Source organism: Passer montanus, unplaced genomic scaffold, assembly GCF_014805655.1.
Source record: "Passer montanus isolate IOZ18808 unplaced genomic scaffold, ASM1480565v1 scaffold10, whole genome shotgun sequence".
In the NCBI taxonomy this organism is placed as follows: Eukaryota; Metazoa; Chordata; class Aves; order Passeriformes; family Passeridae; genus Passer; species Passer montanus.
Window position 1 is genome coordinate 17,561,911 of NW_024356505.1, and position 15,492 is coordinate 17,577,402.

Genomic DNA, 15,492 nt, shown 5'->3' on the forward strand with positions numbered 1-15,492 from the left:
AAGGCATGACAGACAGGAATGATTAAAAAAAAATCCTAATTACTGACAGTAAGAAACAGTATTTAAAAAGTAGCATATATTATGGAGTATACTTGTAGGTACCATTAACAATAGTCCTGAGTTTTACCTTAGTCTTGCATGCTGTTTATATGGGAGTATAAGACTGAGCTGTAGCTTTAAAAAGTCTCTGTTATTAGTAGTACAACACTAGGCATGAAAAACAGAGGTAAATGTGTATTCCCCAACAGTTAATCTTGGAAAAAAACAGACACAGAATGTCCTACCTCTTCTGGATGTTTCTGTGCCACCGATACCAGCTCTTCAGAGCTACTTCTTGAGGTAGAGGGTACCACGTTACCTGGGGCCTCTGAGACCACCTCATTTGACGGCTCGGAGTCCTGAGGGCAACAGACACAAACAGACCCCTCAGCAGCGTGTTGATGTGGCACGCCAAAAAATGAGAATTTCCAGAGGAACTGTGCTTTAAGCACAGTGAGAAAAATAAAAAACACTTGAGGTCTGAAACTCTACTCTTTTTATTCTGGGCAACTTCTTTTGCCCGAGTAAAAAACACGTCACATATTTTCCCTTGAAATACTAGTATTTTCTTCATTAGAGCATTTTAAGACTTTTTAAGCAGTTACAGCATTTCAGAATTGCTAAGTTCTGAATCAGCATGGTTTTTTACCCATACCTACCCCTGCTTCTGAACTGCAAGGAAGGGATTATTACATTTTGTCCATTTATGGCAGGAGGATGCTTCTGCAAAACAGCTGGGCCATGCTAGAGCAACCCCCAACAAATGTATTTTACCTGTCACTGCAAACCAGTATAGCACACAACCTGGTAAAGTTAAATAAGTTAGTAGAGTTTGCTATCTTTTAGTAAATTTAACATTACAGTAAAATAAATAAAAATTCTTAAGTAATTTACATTCTATTTTCCAAATTGCCTTGATTTTGCCAGGAAACATGACTTAATAATTCAAAATAAAAGCGACTTTAATACCTTCACTGCTTCACACAGAGGCTTTGATAACAGCATAGACTGAGACATTTTAATGCAGAGAAAAAATTCACTAGTCAGTACAATCTCTACTGTGCTTGTCATAATGCTCATTACAGAAGGTATTTTAGATGTCATCACTTAGCAAGCAGAGTATGTGCTTTTGATATATCACTTTCTTTTTACATTCACTAATTGCAGTGAAATCAAGATTATACTTTTGGAAACTGCAAGCTGCAGAGCTCATTATTAAGTTTTCAAACATAACAACCTGTAAGAAGTAAATTAAAATTTCATAATGATAATATTCAGCAATTGCAGTTTAGCCCATTGCATGGAAAGGGAAAAAGTGAGCACTGGTCCAACAAGCATTACTGAATCACACAGAGAATTACATCTGGTGAGACCTGATACTGCAAAAGAATTAACACATGGAGGAAGTTCCCAAAGACTATAAAGTGGAAAAAATACTTCTGTGCTTAAATATTTCTAATTAAGATGTTTTACAACATTCTCATTGCATCACCTCTCTGTGACTTCAAAAAAGGGTGCTCTGGGCCATTTTGTGACATGACACTTTAAAATTTGAGGAAGATATTTTAGGAAAAAAAATAGCTTTTAGTGAAGACTAAAGAATACCATCGATTAAAATGTTAACAGTGAAATCCAACTGCCATTGCACTGAACAATTTTATGGGCATAATGCTGGATCTGTGGAACAAAAGAAAAAATGAGATATCTTTGAAGACTATCAGCCAAACAGAGTGAGCTGCAAGGAGAAACATCTCTAGCATTCTGATAATAAAAGTCTGATTGTCCCCATGCTATATGTGCCATCAAAAGGAAATTTACATCATGTTCATCCTGACAGTTCACTGGTTTCCCTGGACTTGTACAGGCAAAAATCTTCTCTCGCAAAGGCCACCTCAGTTTGGTCTCAGTGAACTATGATGAGGAGGATATTTTTTCTTGTTTACTCAACTAGCCATGAGCTCACTCTGAGTACAGAACAGTACTGTTTTCTCCTTGAAAAAGTTAAATCAATGCCATTTATCAGCTCAATATGTTTCCAGAAGCTCTTCTGCGCTTCTTACAAAAACAAAAGTAACAAACACATCTGCTGGAAGAAAATTATACACTTGTCTGAATCTGTTGGTTCAGTGATTTTTCTCCTTGAATTCTGCTTGTATTTTGTACCTGAACAAGCTTTTGTTATGCTGCTATTACCTGTGGCCAGATAATGGTGGCAACCATTTACAGTTGCTTGCTTTTTTCAAGTAATAAACAGTGTTTTTCAAAAATTATCTGAGCAACTGCAATTTGGTAAGCTTACATTCCTGTTACATTCCTTTGTCTCAACAGGTCCAAGGATTCTTTTTTGTATTAAATCTTGAGCATCTTCTTTTCCAGCAGCTTGGCTATCCTTCTCCTAAGAACCAGCTGGCTAATTTAATACTTCTATTTTTAGAAAGATGGATGGAAGCCTAATTTACTTTATTATTCAAAAACAAATCCAAGCAAATATGCCTCCCTTTCCAATTGCTCTGGTTTTATAATCTCTTTTCACGTTGTTAGTTGGTCAGAGCATGGTGCTAATAATGCCAAGATCCTAGGTTTGATCCCAGTATGGGCCACTCACTTAAAGAGCTGAACTTGATGATCCTCGTGAGTCCCTTCCAATCCAAACCATTCTGCAATCTAAATATGCAACACAGGCAATCTATGCTGTTCTGAACTAGTTTGACTCTATGTGAAATACAGCTTTCAGATAGAGACATATTCAGTAAGTGGAATGAGATCCTTTCATGGATGGTACCACAATAAAAATGCTGCAAGGTGCAAATGAGAACTTTTACAGAGCTGCTCCCAGGTGCGTTATGAGTAGGTGGCTAAGTGAGCAACAGTTTTGGCTAGAAATCCTGGTACTTGTACTCCGGCAAGCAGAACAACTGGAAAAAGTATTATCATCATTTACACTTGGAAAGGCAAGAAACCACTACCACTGACCTGCATCAGTATTTTTACCAAGGAGGGGTTAAAAGGAAAAATATACTTCAAAAAGTATTAAAATTTACTGTTCTAAAGTCACTTTATTATTTTTTCAAGGTCCTTCATGATGAAAACAATGACAATGGCATTACCATTGATCTGTCAGCCTCAGCTATAGCAGTGATGGACGTGGTGGTTTATGGACATATAATTACAGTAACTATTTTGGTACATGTCGTTTCTGGTGCTTAAGCCCTTCCCACTTCATTTACTCATTATTATATTTTCTAAACTACACATGAAAAATCACAAATCTGCATTTTCAAGTCAGACAGATCAATACATAGCTTTATAATGGATCACAGTATTTAGTTATATTAATTTAAAAATATGGGGAAAAGTTCCTAAATGGTACTTCCAGCTTCCTTAAAATGTAGAAATACTTTGTGAAAATGTAAGTGCATTATAAAGAAATAAATTATAAATTCTCAGTAATAAATTCTTTTCCTGAAAAATGCAGATTTTGATCAAAGCTCCTCAGAACATGAACCTTCTTGGACTTACAAAACCTTGAAGAGGAAATGAAACGTGTAGATATTCTGCTATGTTTATTCAAGAAAGATAGCCCTGCTTTTATCTATGGCTCTTTTCCTGTTACCTAAATGCTCATGCAGTCTAAGATAACACAACTGCATAGGCTTGATCAATCTCTTTTCTGCAAAAAATCATATTTTAATTATATATTGACAGTATTCAGTTCTCTTCTTCCCTTCACTCCAATTGGTGTATTTACTCTTTGCATCTACCATACAGGAGCACACATTGTGCTTTCAGTTTTGTGCTTTTCTGTGCAGAAGGAACACTGGCACAGTATGCTGAAGAATCAATAATGCATACAGAACAGATGTGGATTTCATCTGCAAGCCACATGAAAGTGATAGATTTCAAAGGGAGATGTTTATGTTTTATGCTATGCTGAATGTTGTGACTTAATTTAAGAATTTCATTATTCTCACATTTTGCTTTTCAAAAACCAGACCTTTAATTCCAGATTGAGACATGTATACAGGTATGTGTGGTATATGTAAATAGAATACAGATATGTATATACAGACATGTGTAGTCTGTATATACATACACAGCCAAAGCACACAGTGAACATCATGGTAGCAAAATGTTGTATTTACCAATCCATGTTACTGTCAGCACAGATATTGACTTAACAAAACAGAAACCTGACATTACTTCTCATTTTAAAGAAAATGAAAAAGCAATGTATATTTTTATATTTTTAAACTGTGTATAAAATACTTTCCTAAAAAGCTCAAGAACTTCCATTTGAAACATGATGATGGAAAAATAGTGTATTACAACAAGTGTTCACACCAGCCTAACAGCCACTACTTTTTCTGCTATTGCTTCTTTAAAACATAACTAAAATGAGATTGAAACAAATCCTTTATAGATGATTTCAAGCTGACAGGTCTGAATATATTATGTTAAGTCTGCATCATTTTTCATATATCATCCTTTACCTTGGTCCAGTTGAGAATTACACAAGTCATAAATTAGCTTTAAACAAGTTTTGAATCAGCCTGGAACTAGTTTTCAAATTAAAGAGCCGTCAGTATATTACATCGTACTATCATTTTATTACCCCAATCAATTCTGTGTGGCCTGAGGTAGAAAGAAAATGGATGCTGTCTTCATTTGCAAAGGGTTTATCTCTCACACCAGGCTGTGAAAACATGACTGCAGTAATGAATTGGACGCCAAAGTTACTAACAAAGACTTCTAACAGTAACAAAGTAGAAATAGTTGTCCCCCTTCAGACTTACGAAAGTGAGGGGGAAATAAAGGCCCTTCTGAAACATGAAGACAGCTTCTTACAGTTGAAGCACTATGGGATGAAATTAGCACATTTTTATTGAAGTGCTAAAGTGCTGGTAGCCTCACAGAGTGTTATTTCCAGTGCTGCACAGAAAAAGCCTTCCTGGGTCAGACACACAGTGCCTCTCCAGCCCAGACCACGGAACATCACCCCAGCAGCACAGCAACCACTCCTACTGTTCTTATTCCCACACCCCAGGGTATACTTTGAAAGTATTTGCAACATCTTAGCCAGAATTTCAGAAGATCTGCTGCAGACAAGGTATCTGTAGCTCACCACAGTTCATAGGTGGCCAAAGCAAATCCCCAAGGAGAAACACACAGTTTATCTCAATCTACTCATGCAAGATCAATCACTTTGCTGCTCCTCAGATTTTACCCTGGGTTAGTTAATGAAGCAAGAATATGGGCTTTAAACTTTTAAGTCATGCTCCACAGCCATAAAATTTCCCTTTGTCTTTTATTATGCCTTTGTCATTCTCTTCATGCTGCTTTTATTCAACATCTGACAATATCCTCTCTTCTTCTGCCCTCTCCAAAGATAGGAAATTACAAATGCAACCTCTAACATTCATGTGCTAACCTCCTATGCTGCCAGTCACAGAGGCAACGCTGTTGTTATGTCCTTGGCTATTTTCTCTCTCTGGGGAAGGGGATGATGACTTCTATGTTTATACACTGTTAACACAACAAGGTCTCTTTCCCAGCTCACTGTGAAACCAGCTCAGTTCAAGCAATAAACCTTAAGCTGTGTCTAAAACCTCTGCCTTCTTATAGGAACAGAAACAAAACAAAAACCTTTATAATTATCTGTTTTCCAAACACAGAAATTAAATTACATTCTTTAGCCTCACGCTAGTTTTATCTTTTTTTTTCAAACATCTTTTGCAACATGAAGGAATTAATAAGGGTAAAAGTTTCCAATAAATACACACCTGTTCCAATTTATTATCTCTTTATCTTCCAATAAACTGCAGCACTGACAAAGTATACTTGCATCTTTGAAATCTACCCAGCTTCCCAAGTGCAAAAGGTGAATTCCCACCTTAACTTTTGTTTTAAAATAAGCAAGCTACTACTTTTAGTATTTTACTAGAAGTGTTTGATTAAACTATGAAAGGAAACAGGGTCATCTGTTTTCTCTGGATGCTTTCTTCAAATAGAAAAAAAAATACTTAAAGCTAGAAAGCACTCTCAAAATGTTTTTCGTATCTATTTTTCCTAACTTTATCACATGCAAATAGAAACAGAAAACAGAAGAACATTTTACTGTTTGAAGGTATTAACATTCACTGACCTCTGGAACCTGAATTAGCTTCCCCTTTCTAGCTCACATATTTTCTACATTTCCATTATTCAGTGTACTAATCCTACTTCTTGTGGGACTGAATTCTCCACCTTCTAAATCAAAGTCCCCTGGATTATTGTATTTCCTTTTTACTTTCTCACCATTCACTATTTCCCAACATTCAAAAGTTATTCTTTTAGCTATCCTTTCAATAGCTGCCTTTTCTGACCCCAGAAGTCTTTGAACTGTATTAAAAATTATCTCTTAAAATGCTGTAATTAATAAAACCACATTAGAATACAAAAAAGGGAATTAAACTTCTAATTATAGCCACTCAAAACACTAAACACATCCTGTGTGTATAAAATAAGGAATACAACTTCTCTGTTGTTGTCATGGATTAAAACTACTGACCACAGATATAGTATGGCTTAAACTATTAAACTATTGCCAAAAATTTCTGTATGAACATGTATATCATCACCAATGATTTTTAGAATTTCTCCACTAAAGCAAAAAACCCAGTTGTTTTTTTTTTTGTTTTGTTTTGGTTTGGTTTTTGGTTTTTTTGTGTGTGTGTGTGTTAAATGTCCTATGTCTTGCATAATTTGGTAATTATCTGGTGCACCAGAGCAACAGATTTTGTAAGAATATCCTTTTGCAGGATATTAATATATTGGCAACACTGCTGTACTATGCTATTATCAGTGCACGTAAAACTAGTTCAGTACTTTCTCCCTTTCTTTGTCCGCACTTCCTTCCTATGTATTGTTCTGCTATATTTTTTGCATTGTGAATTAGGTTACAGGCAGATACTATAGCCTAAAAAGTTATTTTTGTCCTCATTTTATACCTGACAGAGTTTAAAGATGTAGTTTTATTTAGTTCAAAAAGCTTTTTATGACAGTACACACATAATTTATTACAGCTGGATCAGGATATTTCATTTTCTCTGTGCCTGTTTGGTACAGCTCTGATGTCTCCAATCTTTTTTTTTCCACCATCCAAAGAAAAGGCTCCCAAATCCGAACCTCAGGAGTTGCAAAACAAATTCTCAAGCACAGCACAAGCATCTAGAGCCATAGTAAATGTGGACTCTGATTTTGTTGCAGCTCACACACTATAGGTGTATGTAACATTAATCTGGTATTCTGGGTACATGTTTACTGTGTAGCTGTATGTATGTTAGATAGTATTGCAATTACTGACTTCAACACATTTACAAAATTACTTGGGCATTTTACACCCAACATTTGAAACAAGACTTCCTAAACAACAGATTTACAAGGTCATCTGGTATCACTCCTGGAGAGCAGTGCTGCAGCTACAGTAACTCGATTAGTAAAGCTGCATTTGGGGTTGTTGTCTCCTTCCTTAAGCAAAGTTTTATTCCTTCAGAAATGATCGGGGCAGATCATAGCATCCCTTCATATAGACTCTCTAGAAGAAAGTTTTACCAGCTGTATTTCTTTTCAAGCCATGTTTAAAGTGCTCCAAACTTTCTGGGCTTTTGGATTACTGAGGCAGTGACAACTTGGGAGTAAGGTACAGAAGAAAACTTACTTTCATCTCTTAGGGTCAAGCTGCACATTTCCACTATTTATGGTCAAAATAGTTTGCTTTAGTCTACTTCAGCAGCTTGGAAGAAAGCATACACAAAATTTGCTCACAATATTTGGCTAATTCTTAACTTGAATGAGAAGATTGAACACTTGAGAAGATCTCTGCTCCAAAAAGCAGCTGCTTTATTCTAACAAAAATAGAATGTAGCTCAAAAAAGGCTTTCTTTCAAGCACACAATCTTCAGATATTATGCATCAGCATGCAGAGTGTGTCTGTCAGATGTTGGAACAAAGCTTTAAATTGTACCATCTAACTTAATTCTCAAGACAGGGTCAGCACATTCATAGGGTTGGGGGTTTTTTTTTCATCTTTGAGAAGTCCTTTAAGTAATATTTATTTAGCTCCTTTCATCAGCAGCACTGATTCTTGGTTTTCAACTCCTTGAAGTCCAGATTTTCCCAACATAATGAAAAACAGGGTTATTTTAAAATGTGTGATCACAAAATTGTCAAAGGCTACTTTTTAAATCAAGACTTGTTTTCATCTCTCCTCACTTCCAGAATTTTCTTCCAGTAGCAAGATGAAATAGTAAAATAAAGGGAACGGAATAAAAACGTATAGAAAAGAAAGGGATTGCTCAGTACATCCTTTTTACAGTTTAAGTTTATTACATGTTTTATTGCTCTCTAAATTAACTTTACATGGGACCCATCTGTTTTTTCAGAGTTTTTTTTTTTTTATAAGCACTCTAACCTTCTCCAGGAGAAAGCTCTCAGTGTGTCCTCCAAATCCTCCTTTCCACTTTGCAGCAATCCTATTTCTTAATTCACCCCATTCACCCTTGTAAGGGTTTCTGTGTATTTTCCAAGTGGAATCTTCTCATTCTTATGAATGTGTGTGTGCTTACAGCTCTCCTTTTATGCCAACGGTGCTTCTTGTGATCCCAATATTTTTGCCACCATGATTTTCTCACTCCTGTTCTTCCTATCCCTCTCTCTTCTTAAAAACTACCATCATTTATTTTCAACTGATAAAGCAGAAAAGTAAAACATTAATTCAAAGCTATAAAAACATTTTTAAAAGAGTGAATTAACAATAACTTTCTATAAAAAGCTTTCTATAAAAATGTTTCCTACACACTCCGAGATCTCTCTAATATCTGAATATGCCAAATTAAAAAAGTATCCTTCACATCATTTGAGAAGCTTCAAACAAATGCCAGCAACACTATTCTGTGGGTGCCCTTGAATTTTTCATTCATGCTAGTCACTAGAATAATAAAAGAAAATTTCCATTTAATTTTATACTAGTAAACAGAGATACACACTCATTAATTAAAGTAGCCAGCTAAAAGACTAGGATATTTAATGCTGGCACACTAAACTGCACTGACAATGTGATGTTTACTGAAAAAGGGAATGAACAGCCCAGTTGACACAGTTTAAGATGTGACATTAATCAGCTGTCTTTTGCTGAGCTCATAGGAATTGAAAGGTTACAACTACTGCTGCAGCTTTAAAGCATCCTCATAAAGCCCTGGAAATTCCCCATTCTTCCCTAATTAAGAACACTGCAAATGATACATGGAATGATGAGGCTAAATTCACACAAAATGTCAACTTTACTGCCTCATTCCTAGAAGCATATTTATATTTTCCCTGTGGTGGTTTTTTCCTAGATTACTCCTACCAGACAAAATTCCTTTTTTTTTCTCGTCTGTACTAGAAAACATACAGCAAGTCCCTTACTCTTAAATACGGTTCCTTAATAATGTAGATCAGATGCTTTCAATTAAAAGCATACAGTGCTTACACAAACAGACAAATGATAAAATTTGATACCCTAGCAATATAGATCTGTGTATTAATTTTTAGGCTTTTGGTCTTGAGATAACTAATACAAGATTTCCACTAATTATCAAAATAGGAATAAAACAACTCTTTCAGTAGATGAAACTGAAACACAAATATATCTTCAATACAGTAAATGTACGAGTCAGTTCACACCAGGAAACTGTGATGTGACAGGAGCAGCTCTTTAGAGCAAAGCAGTTGGTGTTGAGGACCAGCCAGATGCAGAACACATATTTCAAAGATACAGCTAGTTTGGTCATGAAGACAGCATGCCCATTAGCAGTCAGAATACACCCGAGGCTTTAGTACCCCTTGACAGAAATTCACTTTGCATGCTCCTCAAACCACTCCCCAATATGAACTAAAGCAGAGCGAGTGGTGGCAACTGGGTGATTCTTTTCAAAAATGCATTTCTGACCCTAACCAAAATAAAATCCATCAAAATCAGCATACCAAAATGTAGAAACATTTAAGCTAGTAATAAGATTTTCCAAACTAAAAGGGTATTTTAAATACCAGCTTTATTCAGAGTTCAGCAGTGTTATCCTGGATCATCAACAGTCCCCCTTCCTCCTCCTGACATTCACTGGAAGCTCTCTGGGGTTTAAGAATCGTCCCTACCTTTTCCATTATAATTTTTGCCAAATTAAAAGAAAGAACATAAAAGAGACAGACACATTTTATGCCTTATTTTCAGACAATGGTTTGATTGCTGCCCTGAATTAACTGGTGAACACATTCTATATCATAGGGAATATCTCAGCTAACTTCCCTCCTCCTCTTCTTAAGAGGGTTCAAAATAATATTCCCAAGGGAATGCCTAAACCATTTTATTGTTCTTTAGCTGAAGCAGGTTGTTTTGCATGGAGCAATGAGTCAGTGGGTAAAATCATTCATTGTCTATTAGCCAGCATATCTATTGTCTTCTGACTATTTTACTATTTTTATTTAAAGAGCTTTTCAGTCTCTGTCTATGCTATACCCAGAAAGCATATAAACAATAACAGGTCACTAGCTCATTCATGAGAGAATTATTAACAGATTAATAGACACAGCTCCCAAATCTCAATCTTTTTGTTTTTTCTCATAATTACCTTTAATGTAATGTTAAGATTATTGAAATTATCATTACATGAAAAGAAACATTTTAAAGACCTTCAAGAAGTTTCTTACTACCAGCAAGTTACAAAACAAATTATTTAGAACATCATTGTGCTCTGCAATTCCTCGGTCTTGTGCAATACATTTAACTAAACAAGCAGTGGAGATATTAAGCAGCAGGAGAACGTGGTAGGGCAAATGCATATTCATGTGATACAAAATGTGCTGGCAAATATTAGTATCTCATATGTATCCTTATTTATTGCATTGGACTGGTTACAGATTTAATATTCATTATGTCAATGACTGCATCACTTTGCTGACATCCTTCTATTTCCAAAAATAAGTATGTGATATGATTAACTCACTCGAAGTACACTTGTGGGTACTGTCCATAAATATGGAGTTATCTTGCTATTTTATCTTCTTTTTGACATTTTTCTTTGGCTATTTATATCACATCTGAAAGGATAACATCTGCCCTTCCGTCTTCATGAGATTAGTAGCTAGAAAAAATTTTGATATGTACAGATTCCAAGGTTTTCCACACATAAAATCTTTTGGTAATGTTTGTCGCAGCTGAAATATACTTAAGACTTTTCAAACACGCACAAAGATGTTTCAAACCACTGAACCAGATAATAATTTTCAACAGTTACCAAAACCACATTTACTAAAAAATCTAAGATAAACCTTAATTGCTACTAGAATTTAACAATGCACATTTTAAAGGTTTTGTGAAAATCTTTTCAAAAGCCATCTTAAAATTCCATGTAATAGCCATGCATTTTCTTGGTAGAACTGATTGCAATGCTCTTGCAGTTATATTCCCACACAAGCTATCTGCTGAGCCATTTTTAAGAGGATGGAACTTTTCTGCTACAGAATGCTAAAATCCAAGTGATGAGATGCTCCTTTGCAGAGAAAGTGGCTGACACAGCACAAATTGGCAATATCCAGCTGTCTTCTGGGAAATGTGATTAAATGTGGCTACCACTAAGAGAATTTCTGTTTGAGAATGGCAACTGAACCTCACTTCCACTATCTAACACGACGACGAAAAGCAAATCTTGACTGTACTAAAATTCATTACTTGCCTAGCACTTTATAAAATGGCACTTTTTTTGGTTTCCCTCCCCACCTTTCTCTCTCCTTGTTCAATATGATTAGATTTTGCCCAGGCAGCATTAGCAATTTATACTCATAAGTGACACATTACTTAAAGTGACATATATGGCTACATTTCTTTGAAAGACTTGAAAATAAAATCAACCTTGAGAGTAAACATGAGCACTTAATTGGGTAAATATGATAATGTGTTCAAATCTTACACAGAGACTAACAATTGAAGATCTAATTCTTCTTCTGTCATATAGAGTATGAGTACAGGTGATGTGCTAAAATAATCTGCAGAGTAATAAAGCTGGACTAATGAGTAATTAAAATATATAATTCTTCTTTAATTACATACCTTCTAGTTCTGTGTAAAACATAAGCCAACAAATATATTCCTAGGTTAAGAAATTTATCTCAGAAATCTGGAAGCAACAGAATAGCACTTTGCAACATTAGGGTGCAAAAGGATGCCACCAGCCTCCAGACATACCTTTGCACATCAGGAGTCCCTGTTTATGTCACTGCAAAGCACACACCTTGCAATCTCCTGCTGACTGCTTAATTCTTGATGAATATTCAAGTCAAACAAGATTATGCACAATGGAAATGTGGGGTTTTTTAATACTGTTCTCCTGGAAGCCTATCTCATCTAACTCAAGAATTTAATCAAGACTCAAAACGTTTAAAAATTCAGGTCAGTTACAGGCTTTTTTATTCATACTTTTTCAGACATTTCCAAATTCAACACATTTTACTAACTAAGTATAACAATGTAAATTTTTAAACTGAAAGTAGCGATGATCAATTACAATTTATTGCTAAATTTGTTTATGGCTCCACTGTTACCATGAAGTGCCTTATTATCAATATCCAAAGAGCTCCTTATTTTAGGAACTCTAGAAGTAGGAAGAGAACTGGATTGACAAAGTAAATCTGAATGTACACCAGTGCTGTAAACTATGAGTCTTTGGAAGCTACCATGAATCAACTGTGACACGTATATATCTTCCTTTTGAAGGAAGATACATACGTATCCTTTTCAATTGAAAAGGAATGTAAAATGGAGAAAATTTGCATTAAAAACAGTATTTCTGTGTCTCTTACATTTCAATATAGCATTTTCAATATGCAAAATTCACAGTGCTTCCCAATATTGTGCATACCTAGAAATCAAATGTCAAAAGCAAGCAAGAGAAAGCCTACAGTTCTGTAAGGTGCAAGCAACCTTGTTTCTTGTGTCCTTCCTATACTGCACTCCTCTTTCAACCTTCTCACATTCTTTGAGAATATGCACAGGTGTACACCAAAGAGGATGTATAAAATCTTCCTGTTGTGGTGTGCTGCCCAGAGCTCAAAAACTGCTTTTGTTTTTTTAGTCTTTCATGCTGTGTTAGCATAAAACCACATTCAGTGGCTTTATTTCAATCATGGCACTAGCTGATTTCTGGATTTTGCCCAACTGCAGCCAGCTCCCAGCAGAGATTTTTGCCACTCAGTAGTACAGCAACAGGCCATGTAGGCTGTAATTTCATTTTGTCATGGCTTAGGAAAAGTAAGTCACAATTCAGCAGCAGAGCTATTACCCAGATAAACCATAACTGCAAGCAGATTTTGTTAGAAGCATAACCTAAAGCAGGTACAGAGTAGCAGCAGCATTTTGAACAGCTGCCCATGAAGAGATTTTGCTTCCTTATCCACTACCTTAGAGTAAGTAATATTTATTATACATAAACTAGAGGTTTAGTCATTTAAATATTAGATTGTGTATGTTTAGATGACATGCATTACAAATGTACAACCTCTATGCTGTCTATGATTTTTTTCCACTATTATATTAATCAGGTACCTCTTAATGTTCCACTGGCAATTGGACTTGGGTGTGTACTTTAACCAAAGCAATTGTTAATGAACAAGTTTGTTTCCAATTTCAGCCATCCAGCTTTTTATTTCAGCAAAGTATTTTTCATCACAAGAAAGCAAAATGATCAAGACAACTTTTGAAAAGTAGGACTACCTCAGTAATAATATGATTTGTGTGATACAAAGCCTCATAAAAATAAATTTGTTTCATGTTTGTATCTTGTTTGTGTGGCAATGTTTTGTCAGCAGGGCGGGGGGCTGCAGGAGTGGTTTCTGTGAGAAGCTGCCAGAAGCTTCTCCTCCATCTGATGGAGCCAACACCACCTGGCTCCAAGAGGGACCCACTGCTGGTCAGGGCTTGGCCCATCAGCAACAGTGGTGATGCCTCAAGGATAATGTACTTAAGAAGCAGGAAAAACCTGCACAACCTGGAGCACCTGGAGAAAGGAGTGAGAGGAACAGCTCTGCAGACACCAAAGTTAGGGCAGAACAAGGAGCAGGAGGTGCTCCAGGTGCCAGAGCTGGATTCCCTGCAGCCCATGGTGCAGCCCATGGCGAGGCAGCTGTGTCCCTGCAGCCCATGGGCATCACAGGGATGCAGAGATCCACCTGCAGCCCGTGGAGGAGCCCCACACCACAGCAGGTGGATGCCCAAAGAAGGCTGTGATCCTGTGGGAAGCCTGTGCTGGAGCAGGCTCCTGGCAGGAGCTGTGTCCCCATGGACAGAGGAGCCCACTCCGGAGCAGCTGTGCTGGCAGGACTCCTGAACCCACTGGAGCAGGCTGATCCTGAAGCACCCTGAGGAGACGGACACAAGCTGGATGGAGCAGCTTGTGAAGAACTACTGCTCTCACACTAAGACCAAGAACATTGTGCCAAGTTTTAGCTTTGGAGAAAACTCTGTATTGCTGGGTTGTCTATGAAAAAGAGCAAATGAAGGTAAGCAGCAAGGGATTTCTTCTTCCTTCTGCATAATAAAAAATAGGGGGAAGAAAACGAATTTGTAAACCAAAAAATTTTTGGACCAAGTGACCAATGCCATTAAAATGGCTCCTTTTTTTTTTTTTTTTAACAAAAATGTGTCATTTAAAACTGCAGTGCATATTTAAATCTCAATTTTCTAAGAACATACCACAGGGAAAAGAGATCCTTATCAGGATTATTTTAACTGCTGTTTTTTTGTCAAAGTTTAATGCAAAGAAAAAAATTATGTGTTTCACTTTGCTCTCCTAATTGGCAATTTATTTTTACCTTACTTTTTTGATCTATCCCAGTATTATCTTTCAGAATCAGAAATTTGGTTTTGCATTTGAAACGACAATAATACATTTTAAAAAATAGCCCTATATTCCATTTTCTTCATTCTTTAAACATCTGGCTGGTATTAGTTGCACTATCATGTCTCAAAAAGAGACTTTTTCAGACAATGTTTTTTCATGTGGAAGACAATGTTATATTGTATTAATCATTTTCTGGTACTTTTTTTTTTTTTAATACAGCTAAGCTGCACCCAAACTTACAAGCACTACAAGCCTATGATGAGGATCTGGCAGTTAGCACCAGGAAATATTTGAACTGGTAAAATTGATTTTGATGCACAGAAGAATCAAAATACTAAAAGTAAGCATCTGTTCCACAAATATTTTCCAGTGCTTAACCATTCTTTTTTTTTTTTTTTTAACTAAAACCTAAGCCTCCCACCTAGACTATGGGAATCTTCTGCCAACTAAGTGCATCTGAGTTTTTGGATTAATTTGGGGATTTACTACCAACTAACTTATTTGCTATTCATAAATCAAGTCCCAACTTAAGTTAATTTCAAGGCTG

The 15,492-nt window shown here is 36.1% G+C and overlaps 1 protein-coding gene across 3 annotated transcripts in view; it reads right to left on the reverse strand.

Annotated features, from left to right (window-relative positions):
* The window catches only part of PHF14 (PHD finger protein 14), a 160,639-nt gene that overhangs the window by 34,148 nt on the left and 110,999 nt on the right, over positions 1 to 15,492 (reverse strand). For 2 of the 3 annotated variants that reach the window (XM_039709676.1, XM_039709685.1), the window contains exon 18: positions 285 to 398. The exons of the other annotated variant lie outside the window; for it this stretch is intronic. In XM_039709676.1, the coding sequence (XP_039565610.1) occupies positions 285 to 398 (114 nt within the window). The remainder of the gene's footprint in view (positions 1 to 284; positions 399 to 15,492) is intronic. 3 annotated transcript variants of the gene reach the window in all.